General features: G+C 41.7%; 2 protein-coding genes across 6 annotated transcripts in view; both read left to right on the forward strand.

The window, feature by feature from the left end:
• Positions 1-1,816, forward strand: part of si:ch211-225b11.4 — a 226,885-nt gene extending 225,069 nt beyond the window's left edge. The window contains exon 26 of the mRNA XM_048611680.1: positions 150-1,816. Coding sequence (XP_048467637.1) covers positions 150-412 — 263 coding nt within the window. The 3' untranslated portion in view covers positions 413-1,816. The remainder of the gene's footprint in view (positions 1-149) is intronic.
• LOC125485933 (uncharacterized protein C22orf15) overlaps positions 304-22,788 on the forward strand; it is a 28,320-nt gene continuing 5,835 nt past the window's right edge. The window contains exons 1-4 of one of the 5 annotated variants that reach the window (XM_048611293.1): positions 304-416; positions 6,660-6,855; positions 17,982-18,068; positions 22,161-22,283. In XM_048611293.1, the coding sequence (XP_048467250.1) occupies positions 6,831-6,855; positions 17,982-18,068; positions 22,161-22,283 (235 nt within the window). In that variant the 5' untranslated portion in view covers positions 304-416; positions 6,660-6,830. Of the gene's footprint in view, positions 417-6,269; positions 6,553-6,659; positions 6,856-17,981; positions 18,069-22,160; positions 22,284-22,788 lie in introns of those variants that run through there. The other 4 variants (XM_048611292.1, XM_048611296.1, XM_048611294.1 and 1 more) reach the window with 4 other exon arrangements.

The raw sequence follows: 22,788 nt of genomic DNA on the forward strand, positions 1-22,788 counted from the left end.
ACAGCTCTTACGTGCTGTTGAATAGTGCGTACACACTGTCCTCTCCTGTTACACCGTCTCCTGTCACGCTCAGGGACAGTAGGTTAGAGGTGTTGCTGTTACAGTGTTTGCAGTAGTCCTGGCCAGTAATAATCTCCTTTTTATTGCAGGGCTCCCACTGGTTGAATGCTTTAATGTTCTAGCTGCTGCCAACTTTTATCCTGCACTTGTGGGACTTCTAGTGAGATTGAATGTTCTCTTTCATCATCTTCAAACACTTGAATCTGTCAATGTGGACACATCTGATATTGGCGGCCCTTCGTGCAGACTGCAAGCTGACCTGGAACAGCTGCACGGACTCATCACTGAGGCTGGATTAGTCCCAGTCAGTATGGGATTAGCTACATGGAGGAATGCAATCACTGAGAGGTGACAAGGTATCAAATTATTGGCTTTCAACAAGAGTAACAGCACCTCTGAACAGTGATCTTGTCCCCCTGCAGCTCCCGCCATTGCCTCACACACAATCGCAGTGAGGTCCAATCATTGCCTCACTCCAAAGCACAAGAAATAGGAACGGTAGATGGTTATGTTCCACCATGCTCCAGAATTCCATTGGGATTACAACTAATCTTTGGGCTTTGCCTCCGCTTTCCTGTCTGTTCCCCATATCAATTCCCTGAGGGACCAGAAGTCTCTGTATTCCAACCTCAGTTATATTCATCAGTAGTGTTTCCACAATCCTCAGGAGCAGAATATTTCAAAAATTCACAACCCTTTGAAGTAATTTCTCCTCATCTCAGAACTAAATGCTACACCCTTTATTGCAACTGTGACCCCAGTTCTCCCAATTCCTCAGCTGGAAGAACTGTCTTCAACCCTTTGAAGCTTATGAATCACAATGGGATACACAGACTGAGTAGAGTCATCATGAAGTACTGTTTTCCTCATACTGGTGCTCCAGTTTTCACGTTTCAATTTTTTAAAAAATAAGCATACTGTAAAATCAGTCAAGGTGAAATCAAAGATGGAGTTTATTAACAAAATATTCAAATTGCAGGGGAATTTCTTTGTTAGTCCATAAACACACACAAGCACTCAGGAAATTAAGGATGATAGGACATTAGCACTGACCACACAAATACTGACCTTAACTCCAAGGACATTGAAGAAGCAGCTGATGATTGTTATGCCAAGAATACAACCCTGAGGAACTTGTGCAAAGATGTCCTAGAGCTGAAATGATAGACCTTCAACAACCACAACCATCTTCCTATATGCTGCGTATGACTGCAATCAATGGAGAGTTTCCCTTTGGCCTCAGTCTTGCCTTGGTGTTGCACACCTTTGATATTGAAACCAACAATATTGGGGAACATTTCCAATCAACAATAGCAACAATTTGGCCAGTTTAGTTAGAAGCAAGAAGGTGAAGGGAGGATTTAATAGAGATCTTTGAAATTATGAAGGCATTTGATTTAAAACAAAATTAAAGCAGTAACATAGAATCCCTGCAGTGTGGAAGCAGACCATTCACCCATGGAGTCTTATTGACCCCCCCCACCCAAAGAGCATCCCAACCCCTACCCTATCCATCTGCATTTCCAATGGCTAACCTGTACATCCCTGGACACTATGGGCAATTTAGCATGGCCAGCCCATCTAACCTGCAACATCTTTGAACTGTGGTGAACAATTTTGGTTCCTCATATTGAGGAAAAGCATACTGGCATTGGTGGCAGTCCAGAGTTCACTAGGCTGATCCCAGGTGTGCACGGGGCTGTTGTACAAAGAGATTAGATTTTAAATTCAATTAATAAAACAATCTGAATCTGAATAATAGTCTCAGTCATGGTAATTGTGGAATATTATCGCTTGTTGAAAATGAAGGGCCATCTGTTTCACTAATACCATTGAGGGAAAGAAATCTGCCATGCTTATCTGATCCAGCCTATATGTGGTGCAATGCAGTTGACTCTTAACTGCCCTCTGAACGTGCCAAGATAGCCACACAGCTCAAAAGCAATTAAGGATGGTCAACAAATGGTAGCCTTCCCAGAAATACCCTTATTACAAATGAAATAAAGAATGGTTTTTAAAATTCATTCTTTTTGTGGGATGTGGGCATCGCTGGCTGGTCAGCATTTATTGCCCATCCCTAGTTGCCCTTGAGAAGGTGGTGGTGAGCTGCTGCCTTTGAAGTGCTGCAGCCCACCTGCTGTGGGATGACCCATAATGCCTTTAGGGAGGAAATTCCAGGATTTTGACCCAGCCCTTGAGCGTTGTTCAAGCTGCACTCATCCAGGCAGTTAGAGAGTATTCTGTCACACTCATGATTTAAAATCCTTGTAAATGTTAGACAGGCTTTGGAGAGTAGACTTCCCAGCCTCTGACCTGCTCTTGTAGCCAAAATATTTAAATGGCTGGCCCTATTCAGTTACTACTAAATGGTAAACTCCAAATGTTGATAGTGTGGGGTTCAGTGACAGTAATGCTAAGGGGCGGCGGTTAGATTATTGTTTGTTGGAGATGGACATTGCCTGGCACTTGAGTGGTTTGAATGTTATTTGCCACCTATCAGCCCAAACTTGGATACTCTGCTGGTCTTGCTGCATATGGACATGAACCTCTTCAGTATCTGATGAGTCACGAATGGTGCTGAACATTGTGCAACCTTCAGAGAACATCCCAACTTCTGACTTTATATTGGAGGAAAGGTCATTGATGAAGCAGCTAAAGATAGTTGGGTCTAGGATAATACTGTGAGGAACTAGGGGTCCTGCAACATGGTAGTGGTGTCAAAGAACAAAGAAAATTACAGCACAGGAACAGGCCCTTCGGCCCTCCAAGCCTGCGCCGATCCAGGTCCTCTATCTAAACCTGTCGCCTATTTTCCAAGGATCTGTATCCCTCTGCTCCCTGCCCATTCATGTATCTGTCTAGATACATCTTAAATGACGCTATCGTGCCTGCCTCTAACACCTCCGCTAGCAACGCGTTCCAGGCACCCACCACCCTCTGCGTAAAGGACTTTCCTCGCATATCTCCCTTAAACTTTTCCCCTCTCACCTTGAAATCATGACCCCTAGTAATTGAGTCCCCCACTCTGGGAAAAAGCTTCTTGCTATCCACCCTGTCTATACCTCTCATGATTTTGTAGACCTCAATCAGGTCCCCCCTCAACCTCCGTCTTTCTAATGTAAATAATCCTAATCTACTCAACGTCTCTTCATAGCTAGCGCCCTCCATACCAGGCAACATCCTGGTGAACCTCCTCTGCACCCTCTCCAAAGCATCCACATCCTTTTGGTAATGTGGTGACCAGAACTGTACTGTCCATACTTCTAAGCCAAGGATCAGTATTTAAGACCCACCTGGTGCAGAAGTGGATAATAACATCTCTGACCAGATTGTTTAGAAAAATATCTACCGTGAAAAACTCCTGCAGAGAGGACCTGGACCTGAGCCGATGAGTCAAATGTGGTGGTGAGAAATTCAGTGATGAGAATTTCAGTGTCAGGTGAACTGAGGTAGGAATTGATTCCAGCCATTGTGGAATTGGGAATTGGTAGTCTTAGTTAACATATGATAGGAAACTCATCTTGGAATCTGTGACACTAAGGCATTCCGAACAGTTCAGCTCAGCTTCAAACATTTGCCAAGGCAAGAGATGGGCAGGAGACGGCCTAGTGATATTCTTGCTAAATTATTAATCCAGAAACTCAGCTAATATTCTGGTGACCCAGATTCTCATCCCAGTATGGCAGATGTTGGAATTTGAATTTAAAAAAAAAGTCCGGAATTAAGAATCTACTGATGACCATGAAACCATTATCAATTGTCAGAAAACCCCATCTGGCTCACTAATGTCCTTTAGGGAATGAAGTCTTCACCTTCACCTGTTCTGGCTTACATGTGACATCAGACCCACAACAATGTGATTGAATCTGAAATTCCCTCTGAAATCACCTAGCCAGCCACTCAGATGTATCAATCGCTGCAGAGTCTCAACAAAGGAGTGAAACCGGACAGACCACTTGGCCTTGATCTAGGCAGCAGAAAAGACAATGGCAGAAACAGCCCTGTTGGTCCTGAAAAGTCCTCCTTACTAAAATATGGGACTCATGCCAAAATCACGAGACCTATCTTTCAGGCTAATAAAGCAACAGCCTGACATAGTAAATGCACAAAACCATACCTGGTTTTATCCCACTGGCAGGACCGACCCTGCAGGGGTGACAGCACAGTGGTATGCAGTAGAGAGTGAGTTGCCTTGGGCGTCCTCAATATTGACTCCAGACCCCATTAAGTTTCATGGCTTCAGATTAAACATGAGCAAGGAAACTTGCTGATTACCACATACTGTCCTCCCTTGGTGATAAATCAGTACTCCTCCATGTTAAACAACACTTGGAGGAGGCATTAAGGATGGGAAGGGTGCAACATGTAGTTTGGGTGGAGGATTACAATGTCTGCCACAAAGAGTGGCTTAGCAGCATTGCTACTGATTAAGCTGAACTAGTTCTAAAGGACATAGCTAATGGACTGGGTCTGCAGCAGGTGGTGAGGGAACCAACAAGAGGGAAGAACATACTTGACCTCATCCTTATTAATTTGCTGGCTGCAGATGCATCTGTCCATGACAGTATCAGTAAGAGTGACCACCACACAGTCCTTGTGGAGACGATATCTCGCCTTCACGTTGAGAATACCCTTCATCGTGTTATGTGGCACTATCTAAATGCTAAATGGGACAGACTTGGAACAGATCAAGCAACTTAAGACTGGGCATCCATGAGGCGTTAGAAATTTACCCCAGCATAATCTGTAACCTCATGGACCAGTGTATCCCCCACCATTACCCAGGGATCAACCCTGGTTCAATAGAGATTTCAGGAGCAAAACCAGACTTACCTAAAAATGAAGTGTTAGCCTGGTAACGCTACCAAACAGGACTACTTAATGCCAAGTAGCATAAGCAGCAAGCGATAGACAGAGCTAAATGATCCGACAACCACCGGAATCAGGTCTAAGCTCTGCAGTCCTGACACAGTCACGTGTGAATGGTGGTGGACAATTAAACAACTCACTGGAAGAAGAAGCTTGACAAATATCTCCATCTCATCCTCAATGATGGTAGAGCCCAGCACATCAGTGCAAAAGGTAAGGTTGAACCATTCACAGCAATCTTCAGTCAAAAGTGCTGAGTGGATGATCCATCTCAGCCTCTTCGAGTCGTCCTCAGCCTTACAGATACCCAGTCTTAGGCCAATTTGATTCAGTCCACATGATATCAAGAAATGGCTGGAGACACTGGATACTGCAAAGGCTACGGGCCCTGACAACATTCCAGCAGTAGTACTGAAGACTTGTGTTCCAGAACTTGCTGCTCCCCTAGCCAAGCTGTTCCAATACAGTTACAACACTGGCATCTATGTGGCAATGTCCAGGTATGACTAAACTTAAAAAGCAGGACAAATCCAACCTGGCCAAATACCACCCCATCACCATACTCTTGATCATCAGTAAAGTGATGAAAGATGTCATCAAGCTGTACCTGCTCAGCAATAACCTGCTCAGTGACACCCAGGTTAGGTTTCACCAGGGCCACTCACTCCTGACCACATTACAGCCTTGGTTCAAACATGGACAAAACAGCTGAATCCTGGAGGTGAGGTGAACGTAACAGCCCTTGACATCAAGGTCTCATTTGACCAAATGTCGCATCAAGAAGCCCTAGCAAAACTGGAATCAATGGGAATTGGGACAAACTCCCCACTGGTTGGAGTCACATTAACACGTAGGAAGATGATTATGGCTGTTGGAGGTCAGTCATCTCAGCTCCTGGACATCTCAGCAGGAGTTCGTCAAGGTAGTGTCCTAGGTGCAATCATCTTCAGTTGCTTCATCAATGACCTTCCCTCCATCATAAGGTCAGAAATGAGAATGATAGCAATGATTACACGATGTTCAGCACCATTCAGAACTCCTCAGATACTGAAGCAGTCCATTATTAAAGGCAATGAGATCTGAACAATATCCAGGCTTGGGCTGACAAGTGGCAAGTAACATTTGCGCCATACAAATGCCAGACAATGACCATCTCCAATCTAACCACCACCCCTTGATATTCAATGGTGTTACCATCACTGAATCCACCACTATCAATATCCTGAGGGTTATCATTGACCAGAAACTCACCTGGACTTGCCACATAAACACAGTGGCTATAACAGCAGGTCAGAGATTAGGAATATTGCAGCAAATAACTCACCTCCTGACTTCCCAAAGCATGTCTACCATTTACAAAGCACAAGTCAGCACTGATGGAATGCTCCCCACTTGCCTGGATGGGTGCAGCTCCAACAACACTCAAGCTAGGACAAAGCATCCGACTTATTGACATCCCATCCACAAGCATCCATTCCTAGAATTCCCTCCTCAAGGGCATTGTGGGTCAAATTACAGTTCATGGACTGCTGTACTTCACGAAGGCAACTCATGATTACCTTTTCAAGGAAAACAGGGATGGGCCATAAATGCTGATCAATCAGTGACACCCACATCCCACATGTGAGTATAAAAAGAAGATGGAGATGGTAACTAGGAAACATTGTTTGTTTGTTCTGAGAATGACTGGCAGTGTCTGAGTGTGTGTTTTCATCTTTGTTTTCCTGCAGACTCTAATCTCAACAGTTAAGTGTGGACTCAGATTACAATCTCCCACTATTTGGATTGCATCTCCCCACACAGGAGCATAGATGTAGTCAAACTGTGTTGAGCTGCAGACCTCCAGCATTTGATGTCCTCAGAAACTTTAATAAGAGCAATTGCCACTTTCTCGATCAAGAATGTTTGTCACTGTTAGGTACGGAGGTAGGTGGCACTTCCTGGTTACTGCATGCCCATTTGGATTTGTATTTCAGTCTATGTGACTGTCTTGACCACCATTCTGCTAGACAAACCAGATAAACTGCTGAGGCCACTAGTGTAGGGATGGGAGGTATTCGCAAAGGAAGGATCAAACAGAGGGATTTCATAGAAAGAAACGGTTTCCCTTGGTTTGGGATTTGGAACAAAAGATCTTAACATCAACAACAATTTGTATTTATGTAGCCTCTGAAGTCATAACGTCCCAAGTTACTCTACACAGTATTAAAACAAGACAATTGTTAACCAACCTCCTGAGAAAATATTGAGCTGATGAGCAAAGCTTGGTCAAAGTGTTGGTAAGAACTGCCAATACTGGAGCCTGAGATAACACAGTGTGGAGCTGGAGGAACACAGCAGGCCAGGCAGCATCAGAGGAGCAGGAAAGCTGACGTTTCGGGTCAGGACCCCTCTTCAGAAATGGGGACTTCTGAAGAAGGATCCCGACCCAAAATGTCAGCTTTCCTGCTCATCTGATGCTCCTTGGTCAAAGTGACAGTTTTCAAGGAGTATTTCAAAGGAAGGGAGAGGGAGACTGAAACAAAAAGGTTTAGGGTGAATTTCAATATTTATATCTCAGAAGCTGGGGGCATGGACCACAACAGTGGAGCAATCAAAATGAGAGAGGCTTGAGAGGCCAGAAATAGAGATTACAGAGATCGAAGAGGATAAACCATGGAGGGGATTTTAAAATTGAGGCATTGTTTGACTCGGAGCCAACATCAGTCAATAAACAAAGAGGTATTACGGGATTTTATGTGAGTTAGATGATAGGCAGCAGAGGTTTAGATAAGGTCAATTTTACAGAGGATAGAACCTAGGAGAACAGTCATGAGTGCAAATAAGAGTCAGTTGATATCACAGAGGCAGAGAAGATCCTTAGTGTTGGTGCAGACCTGTGTTGGAAGCTGATCTCCAGATCAAATTTAACACTAAGGTTCTAAACAGCCTTATTCAGTTCAAGACCATTGCCAGTACTGTAAGTACCTGTTTAATGTGTTTTAGCATTGCTCCATTAATAGGGTCTTGTATTCTTGTTTAATGTTGCAAGACTTGTTTTAAAAGTTTTCCCAATCAGACTGTTCCAAGATATTAATACACACCACTGGAGAAGGTTGTTTTCCACCATCTGATACGCAGCTTTATGACCTAGTCAATACCATTTTAGTGTGACCTCTTCCCCCTCCCTGATTCTTCAACCATTGACTTTTCCCCCTTCCTGATCCCAAACCTATAACTTAACCCCTCCCTGACAGTCCAACTAGTGACCTCTCACTCTCCCTGACCCTTCGACTAGTGATCTTTCTCCCTCCCTGAACATCTGACATGCAGCCTCCCCCACTCTTGTCTGTAAGACCATACATCAGCGGGTCAGGGAGAGGAACGGACCACAATGACCAGGAATAAGATATGTGCCATGCGGGAGTTTGGGGAAGTGAAATTGGCAGCAGGGCAGAGTGTTGTATGTAGAAAGTTAGGGCAGGCAATGTCATAGTGGGAATGTCACTGGACTGGAACTGAGTGTGGGACAATTGAGCATAGGATCCTGGTGTGAATTGGAACTTTAATTTGCATAATAAATGTGGAAATAAGAAACTATTCACAGTAATGGTGTCTGGCATTTGTTTACGAGCAGCTGGTGGGATGAGTGCTGGGAGGCCATCTCTCTCTCTCATTCCCTCTCCCCTCACCCAAAGGCACAGTAGGCCATGGCTGCAGCCACTAGCCATCCGTCAAGGGAATTCCTCCCAAAAGAGATAAAATGGGATGGGAGCTGGCTGGTGCTAGGGGTTCTCCCTCACCTGGGGAGTTTTTATTTAATATTCGTTCCAGGGATGTGGATATTGCTGGCTGGTCCACATTTATCACCCATCCCTTAGATGCTCTTGAGAAGGTGGTGGTGAGCTGCCTTCTTAAACCACTGCTGTCCACGTGCTGTAGATTGCCCCACAGTGCCTTTAGGGAGAGATTTCCAGTATTTGACCCAGTGACAGTGAAGGAACAGCGATATAGTTTCAAGTCAGGATGATGTGTGGCTTGGAGGGGAATTTGCAGGAGGTGATATTCCCATATATCTGCTGCCCTTGTCCTTTTAGTTGGAAGTGGTCCTGGTTTCGTAAGGTGCTATCTAAGGATCTTTGGTGAATTTCTGCAGTGCATCTTATAGATGGTACACACTGCTGCTACTGAACACTGGTAGAGGTGGGTGTGGATGTGGTACCAATCAAGAGGACTGCTTTGTCCTCGATGGTATCAAGCTTCTTGAGTGTTGCTTCTGATTTGTTTGGCTTGTGACTCAACACAGGGTGAGGCTGCCTCTGTTTGCAAATGACTTGGTTGAGGCAGATGCAGAGGACTGGCTGTGATGGGAGTTGGAGCTAACTCCTGCAAAAGGGACAACTGTTAACCTAAAAAAAATATACACACCACGCCAAAGATGCTGCTTTTGACCACATCTCCAGATGTCTTGACTTGTAAAACCACTGGGAACAGATGTACCTGACTGAGAACCAGGACTAGCCAAACTCATTCCATCTTTGCTGTAATCAATTTATTCACAGGTTTTCTGTGTGCACCCCTACCAACTCCCTCACACACACTCTGGTAGATCCTGAACTGCAGTCCTTTACTATTCATACACATCCTACACTATTTTCCAGGTGAGACGAAACAATGAAGCCACAGGAACTGTACTTGGCTTCTTGATAAAAAAGCAACTGCTTCTGACCTTGGGGCAGAATGGCTGCAGCTGGTGGAGAGTTCTCACGATATCTACCTTGCTGTTTTAATTTAGTTATTTTAATTTATTTATTTGATGTTGAGTGTCATTGGTTTGGCCAGTATTTATTTTCCAACCCAAACCACCCTGGAAAAGATGATGGTGAGCTGCCTTCTTGCACTGCTGCGGTCTATATGATGTCGGGACAGCCACAATGCATCTAGAAAGGGGGTTCCAGGATTTTGACTCAGCAACATTGAAGGAAGGCAATATAGCTCCAAGATGGTGGGATGAAGGGCAGGCAGAAAGGATTAGTAAAATTTGGTGTCATGTTGAGCAAAACATCATAGGCTGAAGGACCCCATTCTTAGGCTGTACAGTTCTATGTTCTATGGTGAGTGGCTTGGAGAGGAACTTGCAACTGGTAGAAAGGCTGTGATTCTGCTGCCATGGTCCTTCTAGATGCTTGTAATCACAGGTTTGGAACATAATATAGAAGGAGCCATAGTGAGTTGCTGCATTGCGTCTTTAAGAAGGAACGTCTTGTGTAAAGTGTAAGGCTCCAAAAGGTTAATGCTGTGGACTGCATTAAGCACCACCCAATATGATGATGCAGTATGGACTTCACAGAATGGTGGCAGCAAAGTCCAAAGAACTCCTCCAAGTTATGAAGATTCATTGTACAACAGTGCAGCCTGCTGCCACTGTGTCGATGGTGAATGGGGTACCTGTCAAGTGAGCTGTTTTGTATGGAGGGTGTTGATCTTTTGGAATGTTGTAAGTAGAACGTGGAGGATATTCCATCATGTAGGAACACTGAACTTAGGAGTAGGAGTAGTAGGTCTTGAACTCCACTTTCCTGCCTGCACCTTATAATCCTTGACTCCCTTGTCTATCAAAAACCCAATGCATAAATAAAACATGTTATTAGCATTGTTCCTCTGAGTTTACTCTTCCTTCCTATTGACTCAAGTTTTACTGGGTCTCCTTCATGGCACAATCAGTCAAATGCAACCTTGAAGTCAGGGGCTGTCATTCTCACCTCACCCCCTGGTATTTAGCTGTTTTGTGCATGAGAAGCTGTGTGACCTTGGTGAAATTCTTCTAAGTGTTAGTGAGCGCGTTATTGCGAAGCAAGTGCTACTTATAGCATTGTTGATGACCCTTTTCATTGCTGCTGATCAAGAATAAACTGGTTTGCTGATAATAGACAAGTTGGATTTGTTCTGCTTTTTGTGTATAGGGCATGCCTGGGCAATTTGCCACATTGTGTGTGTTGTAATCACATAGTAACCAAAATCAATGTTGTCACATCTACATAGTGCCATATGTATCTAGATATTGTCACCATAGTTGCATTGCATCTGCAAAGGGTGTCACACTTTTGATAGTGTTTCAACATTAATTCAGCTGTAAGCAGATTGTTCACTTCTGAAGTAAACCTGTAACCAGACAGTTTTAGTGCCTGAAGAAGGGTCACTAAACGTTAACACTGTTTTCTGCTCACAGATGCTACCAGACCTGATTTTCTCCAGCAATTTTATTTTGTTTGTTTTATACCCAGACACTGTCGGCACAACTGTAGACACTGTTATGACTTAATCTTGCAGTTTTACTAGTGCAGTAAAAAGACAGAGAAACTTTAGATGGAACAAATCAATGACAAGGAACCAGAACCAATATCACCAAACCTGTAGCCAATTAACTACTGCCTGTTAATGGTGCTGCTGTTTGTCAGTCAGACCACATTGTCCTTTTGGGCTCTGTGGTTTTTTATTGTTTGCACTGCAGAACTGAAGTAACCTCTAACCAGTGTGGCAATAAGCTTTAAGAGGTGTATTTTGTCTTTTTTTTTAATGAAGAGGTTGAGAAAGAGGCGCTGAGTGGTCTTTCTAAAGCCAATAAATTGAACAGCTTATGAGGCTTTGAGATTTTTTTTTAAAGTTGGAACACAACACTTTACTGTTGCCTTTAAAAATAAGAATATGTTGGCGTCCAGGCTATCTTCTTAATATATTTTGAGGGGGTTTGGTCTGGTTCATAACAAACTGGGGCTCTTGTTGGGGATCAATATCTTTAATTCCAGGTTAGGATCATTGGACCAAAAGACAGTGAGTGGTGAGTATTGGTGTTCTCTTTTCAGGTGTTGCATTTGGTTGGTTTAAATAAGGTGTGTGCTTTATGTAATAATGGCTTTTTCGGTAACTAAGAGTTTCTTGGGGGTGATGATGATACTGTGGGTTTAGGGGGTACGTTTTATCCTTCTTTTTCAAAGAGAGATTTTAAGGCAGAGGCGCAGAGCAGTCTACTAGAGCCACTAGAGTAAACAGCTTGTGAGGCCTTGGTTTTTTTTAGAAGTTGGAACAATAGAAGCAGCCTGAATGGATGTGGTCAAGCTCTCACAGAACCAGGATTTTCAGTTTAGTTTCTTAGTTTTTCAGTAGCAGCAGTTGCTGTTGGGGTCTTAAAGAAGTGGACGCTGTTTTTTCCCCTCTTTTGGTTACAGCCAAAGGCAGAGGGTTCTCTTTCTTCTACTGGAGTTGTATGTAAGACAATCTGTTTTCTGAATTTGCTTTTTGCCAAGAGTGTGTTTATGGGGTGTTAGTATATTGGAACAGTTAATTAGTAATTGTTACTGAATCTATTATTTTGTTAAGTTTTCCAATAGCGTTGTTATTCCAATTCCATTTTTCTTTGGATGTATTTTAACTATAGTGGATGAATAGAGTGTGTTTTGCTTTAAATCCAATAGTTTGAACATTCATATTGTCTCTGGAAAGCAACACCTTACATTTACCTTTAAAGTAAGAAAAAGTTAGGGTCTAGACTCTCTTCTGAATGTTTAGGGGGAATTTGGTTTGGTCCATAAAAGGGTGGAAGAAATCACTTTGGGGCTTTTACAAAAAGTAAGCAAGGCAAAGTTTATGGAATTGGCAGACAAGCTGGGGTTGAGGTTGCCTTTGTCTATGCAAAAAGGAGAAGTAATTGCAGCAATAACTCAACATCTACAATTGTCAGAAATGTACTCAAAATCTCTGGCTAAATGTCAGTTGCAAATGAAGCAGCTTGAATTAGAGGCAATGGCAAGGGAAAAAGCAAAAGAAGGAATAGTCCTGGCAGAACAAAAGCAAAAAGGAAAGGAAATAAAACAACTTGAATTACAATTCAAAGCAGAAATAAGGGAGAAAGAGAGAGCTTTTCAACTTTGAAGGTTAGAACTGAAAACTCAAAGTCAACTTAAAATGGTGAGGTGGAGGTGAAAGGTAGGAATAGTGATGAGGACAATGATGGAGAGCAATTCCAACATAGCCAAAGGCCTGGTGGGGATCTATTTAAGTATGTCCAAATGTTGTATAAATTCAACAAGAAGGACGTAGGAGCCTTTTTCATTTCACTTGAGAAAGTGTCTAGGCAGATGCATAGCCAGTGACCAGGTGAATAGGGTGGGGCTAGTGAAGTATTGGCATCACTATCAGAGGAGGTATCTGGGGTGTATGATGGAGTGAAAAATGCCATCTTAAATGCATTTGAACTAGTACCAGAGGCCCACAGACAGCATTTTAGGAATCTAAAGAGGGAACGTGGTGAAACATACATTGAGTTTGAAGGGACCAAACAAAGTAATTTTGATAGATGGATAAAGGCATTGAAAATAGATCAAACACATGACTCTCTCATAGAGACAATTATTTAGGAGGAGTTCAAAAACTCTGAACTGGTGGGAACGCATATGGAAGAGCACAGAGTTAAGACTGCCACAGGAGCAGCAGAAACAGCAGATGATTGGTTCATAAATAAAAGTTAGGCTTCTAACATCAATTTCAGTTGGTGAGGGATAGAAAATAGAGAAAAGAGAAGTTCTCAGGTGGTAAGGGAGAAGAAGATCTCATTGAAGATGGTAATGATAGTTTACCACAGGGTAAAAAGGAAACCCATGAGGCGGAAAGAGAAGTAAAAAAGCTCAGGTGTTTCACTGTAATGAAGGACACAACATGAAGTTGCAGTGTTGGTGGTATAGTAATAGCACTGGGAAGACGAATGTGGGAAAACAGGATAAGCCAATGAGTTCTGTTAAAGTGATAACGAAAAGCACGGTGGAAGCTAAAAATACTGAAAAACAATGTACAACTTGGTCAGGGATTGGTTGAGAAGAAAATGCTAGATCTCTTTAAACAGTTTGCTGGTGTAGGTAAAGTTTACTCATGTATACCAGGAGGAAAAGTGAAGAAATTAAAATTTTAAGAGTTACAGGAGCAAGTGAATCTTTGGTGAGAAATGAGCAGATATGTAATTCTTAAGGAATATTGCCAGAAAGATGATAATATGTGGAATTCATGGTGAGTAGAGCAATGTTCCATGATATAAAGCAAGGTTGGAAAGTCTGGTGAAAAGTGATGAAATGTTGGTAGGAATAACAGAGCGATTCTTGGTTCCAAAAATACAGTTTATCCTTGATAATGACAAAGCTGGATCACGGGTGGCAGTGATGCCTGCTGTGGTTGAAAAGCCAGTCGAAAATCAAACACTGGAGTATTACAGGAAGTATATCCTTGGATGTTTTCTGACTGTGGTAACAAGTGTGACAATGCTGTACTTTTAGGAGGTTATTTTGTCCATTTTGAAGAGAGGTTGTAAGGCAGAGGTGCTGAGCTGTCTCAAAGGAAGTAAACAATTTGTGAGGCCTTGGATTTTTTTAAAAAGTTGAACATTGGAGGCAGCCTGGTTGTGGCCAGCTTTTACAGACCAGGCTTTCTAGTTTTTTTAAGGATTTTTTTGGTTTTGTTGTTTTAGCTTTTTTTAGAATAAAGAGAAGTATGGTTATCAGAGACCATCTTTGATCATATGGTTGAGGAAAAACAGGAACAGGTGGACAAAATACATACTTTAAATTTAGAGATATTGACTTAGTTACAACATAAAGGTGAAAACCTTAAAACAGCTGTATCAAAAAGCATATACAGAAGGAAAAATCTGAAGTATCCCAGAATGCTACTATCTTAAAAATGACATCTTGATGAGGAGATGGAGACCATCACATATTCAGGTGGATGAGAAATGGGCAGAAGTTCATCAAGTTGTATTACTGATGGGTTAATAGAAGGGAGGTGTTGCAGGTAGCACATGAATTACCAGTAGGACGTCATTTGGGAGTAAGGAAAACTCAAGTAAAAGTACAGAAACGTTTTTACTGGCCCAGACTGCGTAAGGATGTAGTTGAATTTTGCCAGACATGTCACACATGTCAGGTATTTGGAAAACCTCAGGCAGTGATAAAACCAGCACCTTTTAATACCCATTCCTGCATTTGAGAAATCTTTTACAAGGGTCATAATTAATTATGTAGGACCCCTACCTAGAACAAAAAGTAGAAACCAGTAGTTGTTGACAATAATAGATATGTGCACTAGATTTCCATGGCCATTCCGTTATGCAATATCACAGCTAAAAGGATTGTAGAAGAGTTCCTCAACTATTTCACGACATACAGACTGCCCACAGAGATACAATCAGATCAAGGGTCAAATTTTTTTGTCAAATTATTCAGGGAAGTTATGGATAGCTTTGTAATAAAACAATTCAAACCCATTAGATACCATCCAGAATTGGGAGGCGATGGCCTAGAGGTATTATTGCTGGACTATTAATCCAGAGACCCAGATAACATTCTGGAGACCTGGGTTTGAATCCCACCATGGCAGATGGTAGAATTTGAATTCAATAAATATCTAGAATTAAGAGTCGAATGATGACTGTTAATCCATTGTCGATTGTCTGAAAAACCCATCTGGTTCGCTAACGTCCTTTAAGGGAAGGAAACTGCCACTCTTACCTGGTCTGGCCTACATGTGACTGCAGATCTACAGCAATGTGGCCGACTCTCTGGGCAATTAGGGATGGGCAATAAATGCTGCCAAGCCAGCTATACCCTCATCCTGTGAATGAATAAAGGGAAAAAAAATCACAGGGAGCATTAGAATGGTGGCATCAAACTTTAAAGAACATTTTGAGGGTTTATAGTCAAGACTATCCAAAGGATTGGAATAAAGGAATTCTATTTGTACATTTTGCAATTTGGGATGCACCAAATGAATACCAAATTCAGTCCATTTGAATTGGTTTTTGGGCATGAGGTCAGAGGACCACTGAAGTTCATGAAGGAGAAATTGGTGAGTCAGGATGAAATCAGGAAGCAGACAAAAAATCAAAATTTTGCAATTTTGCTAGTGGAAATAAAGTGTCAGTGTTACTTCCAATGATAGTTGAAACTTTAAAAGCAAGGTTTAATGGGCTTATCAAATCGAAAGGAGATTGAATGAGGTGCATTATTTGATAAGAATGCCAGATAGAAAGAACTCTCCCAGAGTGTGTCATGTGAAAAGGTATATTGATAGGGAAGGAAAGCAAAAGGAGAATGTGTCACTTGTTGGAACACAGAATGAAGAACCAAGTTCAGAGCACTCTGAATTGGACAATCCTCAAATTAAGTTGGACAATGAGGAAGTTCTCAAAAATTGGGATAAATTACTGTGTTACCTTCCAGGGAAAATAAAAATGACCTAAAAGAGTTATTACAATCACATGGAAAGATAAGTGAGAATATACTGGGAGATACTAATCTGATTATGCATGATGAAGATATAGGAAATGCTGTTCCAATTAAGCAACATTCTTATAGACATAACCATCTAAAGTTGGCACAAGTTCAAAGAGAATGAAAGCATGCTGAGAAATAATATAATCAAATTGAGTTACAGCGAATAGAGCTCATCCATTGTAATGGTGCCAAATCCCAAAGATTATGTGTGGAGTATTGCAAAATCAATGAAATTACAAAATCTGATTCATATCCTATTCCATGTTTGGAAGACTGTGTTGAGAAGGTGGGACAAGCAACTTAACGTTTCTCAGTTGGATTTACTCAGAGAGACTGGCTGGTACCTTTACCTGAAAGGGTGAAGGAAATTCCAGCTTTCGTGACATCGTATGGACTATCCCAGTATTAAGTCATGCCATTAAGTATGAAGAATGTGCCGGCCACATTTCAAAGACTAACCAATAAGGTTATTTATGGATTACCCAATTGTGTCATGTACATAGATGAGCTGGCAATTTTTAGTTATTCATGGAAGGAACATTTGGACCATCAGGTAGAATTATTCAGGAGTAAATTACTGCAGATACTGGAATCTGTACTGAAAACAAAAAATGTTAGAAATCAAAGAGAGTGAGGCAGCATCCATGCAGAGAGAGCAAACTAATGATTCAAGTCTAGATGATTCTTCAGAGATCTGAAGAAGAGTCATCTAGATTCAAAATGTTAGCTTGGTCTCTCTTCACAGATACTGCCTGACCTGCTGTGATTTCCAGCATTTTTTGTTTTCGATAGCAGAATTACTTGATTGACTCCAGGAGGCATGTTTGGTGATAAACCTGACTAAGAGTGAGTTTGCAAAAGCCCTAGTCAGGTTCCTGGGCCATGTTATTGGACATGGACTGATGGCCCCACGGGATGTGAAAACAAAGGTTATTGGAGAGTTTCCCGTAAGAAGTACCACAATTCCTGGGACCAACTTGGTTTTGATTGAAAATTCTACTGAATTTTCAGTGTGGTTGCTGCATTGACTGACCTGATGAAGAAGTGCAGAAAATTTCACTGGACAAGAGTGTCAGAAGGCATTTGACAACCTGAAAGCTATGTTACCCACTGCCCCACTGTTAGCCACACCTAACTATGCAGAACCATTCAAAGTAGTTGTCAATGCAAGTGCTGTGGTTATTGATGGTGTACTCTTGCAAGACTATGACAAGAAGATAGAAAGACCTATTGCGTATTTTTCCAAAAAGCTGAATATTCATCAACAGAAATATTCCAAAATTGAGAAGGAGAGCTAGAGTTTGGTGTTAGCGTTGCAACATTTCAACATTTATATTGCCAGTAATGTATTTGAGACAATTGTATATACTGATCATAACCCTTAGAGTTTTTAGAAAAATTTAAGGATAAAAATTCTAGACTATTTAGATGGAGCTTATTATTGCAGCTTGTAAACAGCTTATGAGGCCTTGAGGCATTTTTCAGTGCCTTTAAAAATAAGAAATAGTTGGGCTGTAGGATATCTTCTTAATATATTTTGAGGGGGTTTGATGCAGTAAATAACACCACTCAAGTAAAAACAAAACTCTGTAGATGCTGGAAATCTGAAACAGAAAATCTGGAGAAACTCAGCAGATCTGGCAGCACCTGTGGATAGAGTTAACATTTTGAGTCTGATCTGACTCTTCTATTCTTGTGACCTCTAGCCAGCTTTGTTATCTCTGAAGTGTTTAATGCTGTGCCTCTCTTAAATCACAGCAGGTCAGATGTTGATTCTCAATCACTTCTGTCGAATTGTGAACTTCATAGAACATATCAAACAGATGTGCGTGTGTGACACTAAAGGTATGTAATGGTGATGTAGAGTCATAGACTCATACAGCACAGAAACAGACCCTTTGATCCAACTCGTCCATGCTGACCAGGTTTCCCAAACTGAACTAGTCCTATTTTCCTGCATTTGGCCCACATCCATCTAAACCTTTCCTATTCATTTACCTGTACAAATGTCTTTTAAATGTTGCAATTGTACTCACTTTTACCATTTCCTCTGGTTCCATATACGCACCACCAGCTGCATGAAATGGTTGCCCCTCAAGTCCTCTTAAATCTTTTCCTTCTCACCTAAAACCAATGCCCTCTAGTTTTGGACTCCCCTCCCCTGGGGAAAAGACCTTGGCTATTCACCTTATCTGTGCATCTCATGATTTTATAAACCTCTGTAAGGTCATCCCTCAGCCTCCGACATATGGGAAAAAGTCCCAGCCTATTCAGTCCCCCCTTATAACTCAAAGCCTCTAGTTTTGGTAACATGCTTGTAAATCTTTTCTGCATTCTTTCCAGTTTAATAACACCTTTCCTATATCAGGGTGACCAGAATTGTATGCAGTACTGCAAAAGTGGTCTCACCAGTGTCTTGTACAGCTCTGACATGATGTCCGGATTCCTGTCCTCATACCAACCATGCCAAACAACTTCTTCAACATCCTGTCTACCTGTGACACCACTTATATAGGAACTGTGTATCTGTACCTCTAGATCTGTCTGTTTGGTAATGCTCTCCAGGGCCCTACGATTAACTATATACATCCTGCCCTGGTTTGTCTTACCGAAATGCAACACCTTGCAATTATCTAAATTAAACACCATCTGCCACTCCTCAGCCCATTGGCCCAGCTGATCAAGATCTCATACACTTAGATAACCTTTGTTGCGAAATTGGGTGGAGTATTTGTGGATTGGAAAGCAGGATGTTATATTTGTAAAATGATAGGGGGAAGTGTGTGTGTGGTCCCTTTAAAAGATGATGTATGTTTTCTTGGCTTGGAGATTTTAAAAAATGTGCAGGTGCCCAGAGAGCTCCTGAAATTGAAACATTGTATCAAACATTATATGGTTAACAACCCAGGCAGTAGTTTCTTTTGTTATCGAGGCAACCAGTTTGAAAATCAGCCAAGTAAGTTAAGCCAGGCACTTAGAGACTAGAAACCAATTAAATTTAAAGCTGATGGCTTTGACAACTTAGGACCAATCCTATTATAAGAAATTAAGAGGTCATCAACTGCCATCTGTTAGAGTTAACAACTAGCAGCCCTAAAGAGAAAATCATTGACTCTTACAGAATTTTCTAAGCTCTCAGAAAACCACCATCTAACTAAAGGCACAGTGCCACTCTTAGCTAATATTACTGATACAGGAATTTGACGGAGAAAGGCATTCTTGATTGAAGAACAGCAGAGAAGGCACTAAACATTCTGGAAGATGTATCCTGGCTGTAATTTCGAGAGACTAAGTTTTAATTTTTTTTTTTATTAATCTGGTTTATATGAGTAGGATTTATTTCTATTGGAACAACATACCATTTCAAATTATTCCGGAATAGTTAGTAGTTAAGGTAGGAATTGTTCGGTTTGTTATAGTTCTGTTAATTTTATCACTGTTAGAGTTAGATAAATAAATTGTTACTTGTCGATTATAGAGTGACTATCAGGAGTTCATTTCATTTAACTTCCTCTTTATAACCGATTGGAAGGTGAGAGGCAGGTTATTACCAATTTTCACACGTCTTTTAACAGATTATGAGGTGAGGCAAGCTTCTCTGGGTGTTTCAGTTTTAGTTATCAGAGGGGCAGTGTCGACCTCTGCTTCATAACACCTTTTTCACTGTCCACTATACCACCAATTTTGGTGGCATCTGCAAATTTACTAACCATGGCTCCTATGTACTGAGAAGGTAGACCAGCATGACATTCTCCTATGTGACTTTCCAAATATGGGCATTAAAAGGAAAAAGGGAACAGGATTGCAAGACACATAGCTGAAAGCAAGGAACAACCAGAAAGGATGGGATTCTTACATTTTGAATAGAACTTTTTATAACCTAAGAACATCACAAAGTCCTTTACAGTTGATCAAGTATTATTGGGATATTATCACTTTCAGAATGTAGTAAATACGGCAACTTGTTACCACATAGTTTTTAGTCGTAGAATCATACAGCATGAAAACAGACTCTGTGGTCCAACCAGTCCACGCCAACCATGTTTCCAAACTAAACAAATTCCACTTACTTGCACGTGGCCCATATCCCTCCAAACCTTTCCCATTCATGAACTTATCTGATTGTCTTTTAAACATTATAGCTGTACCTGCATCCACCACTTTCTCTGGCAGTTCAGTTCACACACAAACCATTCTCTGTGTAAAGAAGTTTGCCTCATGTCCTTTCTAAATCTTTCTTCTCTCACATTAAAATATGCCCCGTACTTTTGAACTCCCTCACCATAGGGTAAAATCATGTGCCTCTCATGATTTTATAAACCTCAATAACGTCACCCCTCAATCTCCTACACTCCAGTGAAAAAAATTCCCAGACTTTCCAGGAACAAAAACAAAGTTTTTGGGAAAGTTCAGCAGGTCTAGCAGCACTGTGAAGGAAAAACAGAGTTAATGTTTCGGGTCCGGTGACCCTTCCTCAGAACTGATGGTGGCTGGGAAAACGTCAGTTTATATGCATAAAAAAGGGGAGGGCGATGGGGTAGGGAGCAAATGATAGGATAGAGCCTAAAGAGAGAGAACAGCAGTTGGACAGACAGCGAGTTGATAGCCTTTCCAGTCTATTTTTATATTTTAAATCTTCCATTTCCGGCAACATCCTGGAAAATCTTTTCTGAACCCTCTCCAGTTTAATAATATTCTTCCTATAACTGGGCAGCTAGAACTGCACACAGTACTCCATAAAAGACTTCATCAATATATTGTACAACCTCAACATGAAGTCCCAACTCCTATACTCAGGTCTGAGCAATGAAGGCAAGCATGCTAAACGCGTTCTTAATGGTCGTCTACCTGTGACACAAATTTCAAAGATTATGTGCCTGAACCCCGAGGTCTGATTGTTCTGCAACACTACCCAGGACCCTATTATTAATTATATAAGTCCTATCCTTGTTTGTATCACCAAAATGCAGAATCTCACATTCACCCAAATTAAGGAGCAGCACGGTGGCACAATGGTTAGCGCTGCTGCCTCACAGCGCCAGCGACCCGGGTTCAATTCCACCCTTGGGCGACTGTCTGTGTGGAGTTTTCACATTCTCCATGTGTTTGTGTGGGTTTCCTCTGGGTGCTCTGGTTTCCTCCCACAGTCCAAAGATGTGCAGGCTAGGTGGATTGGCTGTGCTAAATTGCCCCTGGTGTTCAGGGATATGTAGATTAGGTGGGTTATAGGGGGATGGGTCTGGGTAGGATGCTCTGAGCGTTGGTGTGGACTTGTTGGGCCGAAGGGCCTGTTTCCACACTTATGATCTATAAACTCCACCTGCTACTCCTCAGCCCATTGACCCAATTGATCAAGATCTCTTTGTAATCTTACATCTTCTCCTTCTTTAGTGTCCACTATACCACCAATTTTGGTGTTACCCGCAAACTTGCTAACGATGTCTCCTATATTCTCATACAAATCATTTTATACAAGAAGACAATGGTTTGATGTTCAGATTTGAGTTGAGGGATCAATATTAACACAGACACCAGGATATCTGTCCTGTGTCTTTGAAATAGTGCCATTGGATCTATAACATCCATCAGAGACAACTAGCCACCTTTCAATTTAATGCCTCACTAAAATACAACACCTCCAACATCACAGCAGTCCTTAGTTTTGCACAGTGTCAGCCTGGATTATGTGCTCAATTCCTGGATTGGGGTTTAAATCCACACATTCTGACTCCTCGATAAGAGTACCGACCACTGATCTACAGTTGACATATTCATGCATAGACGGGTCATTTTGAAAGGTTGTGGGATGGGTTGGGGAAGCGGTCAATGGGCTGTGAACACTTATAGGATAGTAGCTGCTGCCCTCAGGTGGAGGGGTGAAATCAGGTGTGAATTCAAATTGGATCTTAGATTCTTTATCCTACTTCCTGGTTCCAGCTTGCGTCGATCTGATTGATGAGTCTGGGAACTTGATGAATCTCAGCCTGCAACAAAACTCCCTGCAATGTGTCAACAACATCCTGAAGGAACGTGGGAAATATATTCTCATCAAAGTGATTAGTGAGTAAATTCAGAGTCTGTTTAATGAGCATCATTCCAAATAATAGCCAATGACTTTGGGCTTTAAGGTTCCCTCAGCAAGACTGATAGAGTTCAACCATTTCCACCGGGAAAGGGTCGTGAAACAAACTGTAAGTTGTGGGCAGATTACCAGATATGGATTAACAATCAATATGAAACTGTGATTAAAGCTCTACCTAAACGGTGTGAGCTGTTAGGATTCAATATTCCAGTACAAAAGGACAGCCCTATTTCCCATGGCTGGTGGATCTAGAAACAAAGGATAATCAATTAACCATTTAGGAATGAGATGAGATGCAATTCCAAGGTCTAGCAACTCTGAAATTCTCCATCCTAATGAGCTGGGAATGTTCAGTGAAGACTGAGACTTTTGGACTCTAAGGGGATCAAGAGATTGAGGGTTCACACAAGAAAGTGGAGTTGATTGAAAATTGGTCATGATCGTATTGAATGGTGGAACAGGCTGAAGAAGCTCTGTGATCTG

The sequence above is a fragment of the Rhincodon typus genome, chromosome 24, assembly GCF_021869965.1.
Source record: "Rhincodon typus isolate 14 chromosome 24, sRhiTyp1.1, whole genome shotgun sequence".
In the NCBI taxonomy this organism is placed as follows: Eukaryota; Metazoa; Chordata; class Chondrichthyes; order Orectolobiformes; family Rhincodontidae; genus Rhincodon; species Rhincodon typus.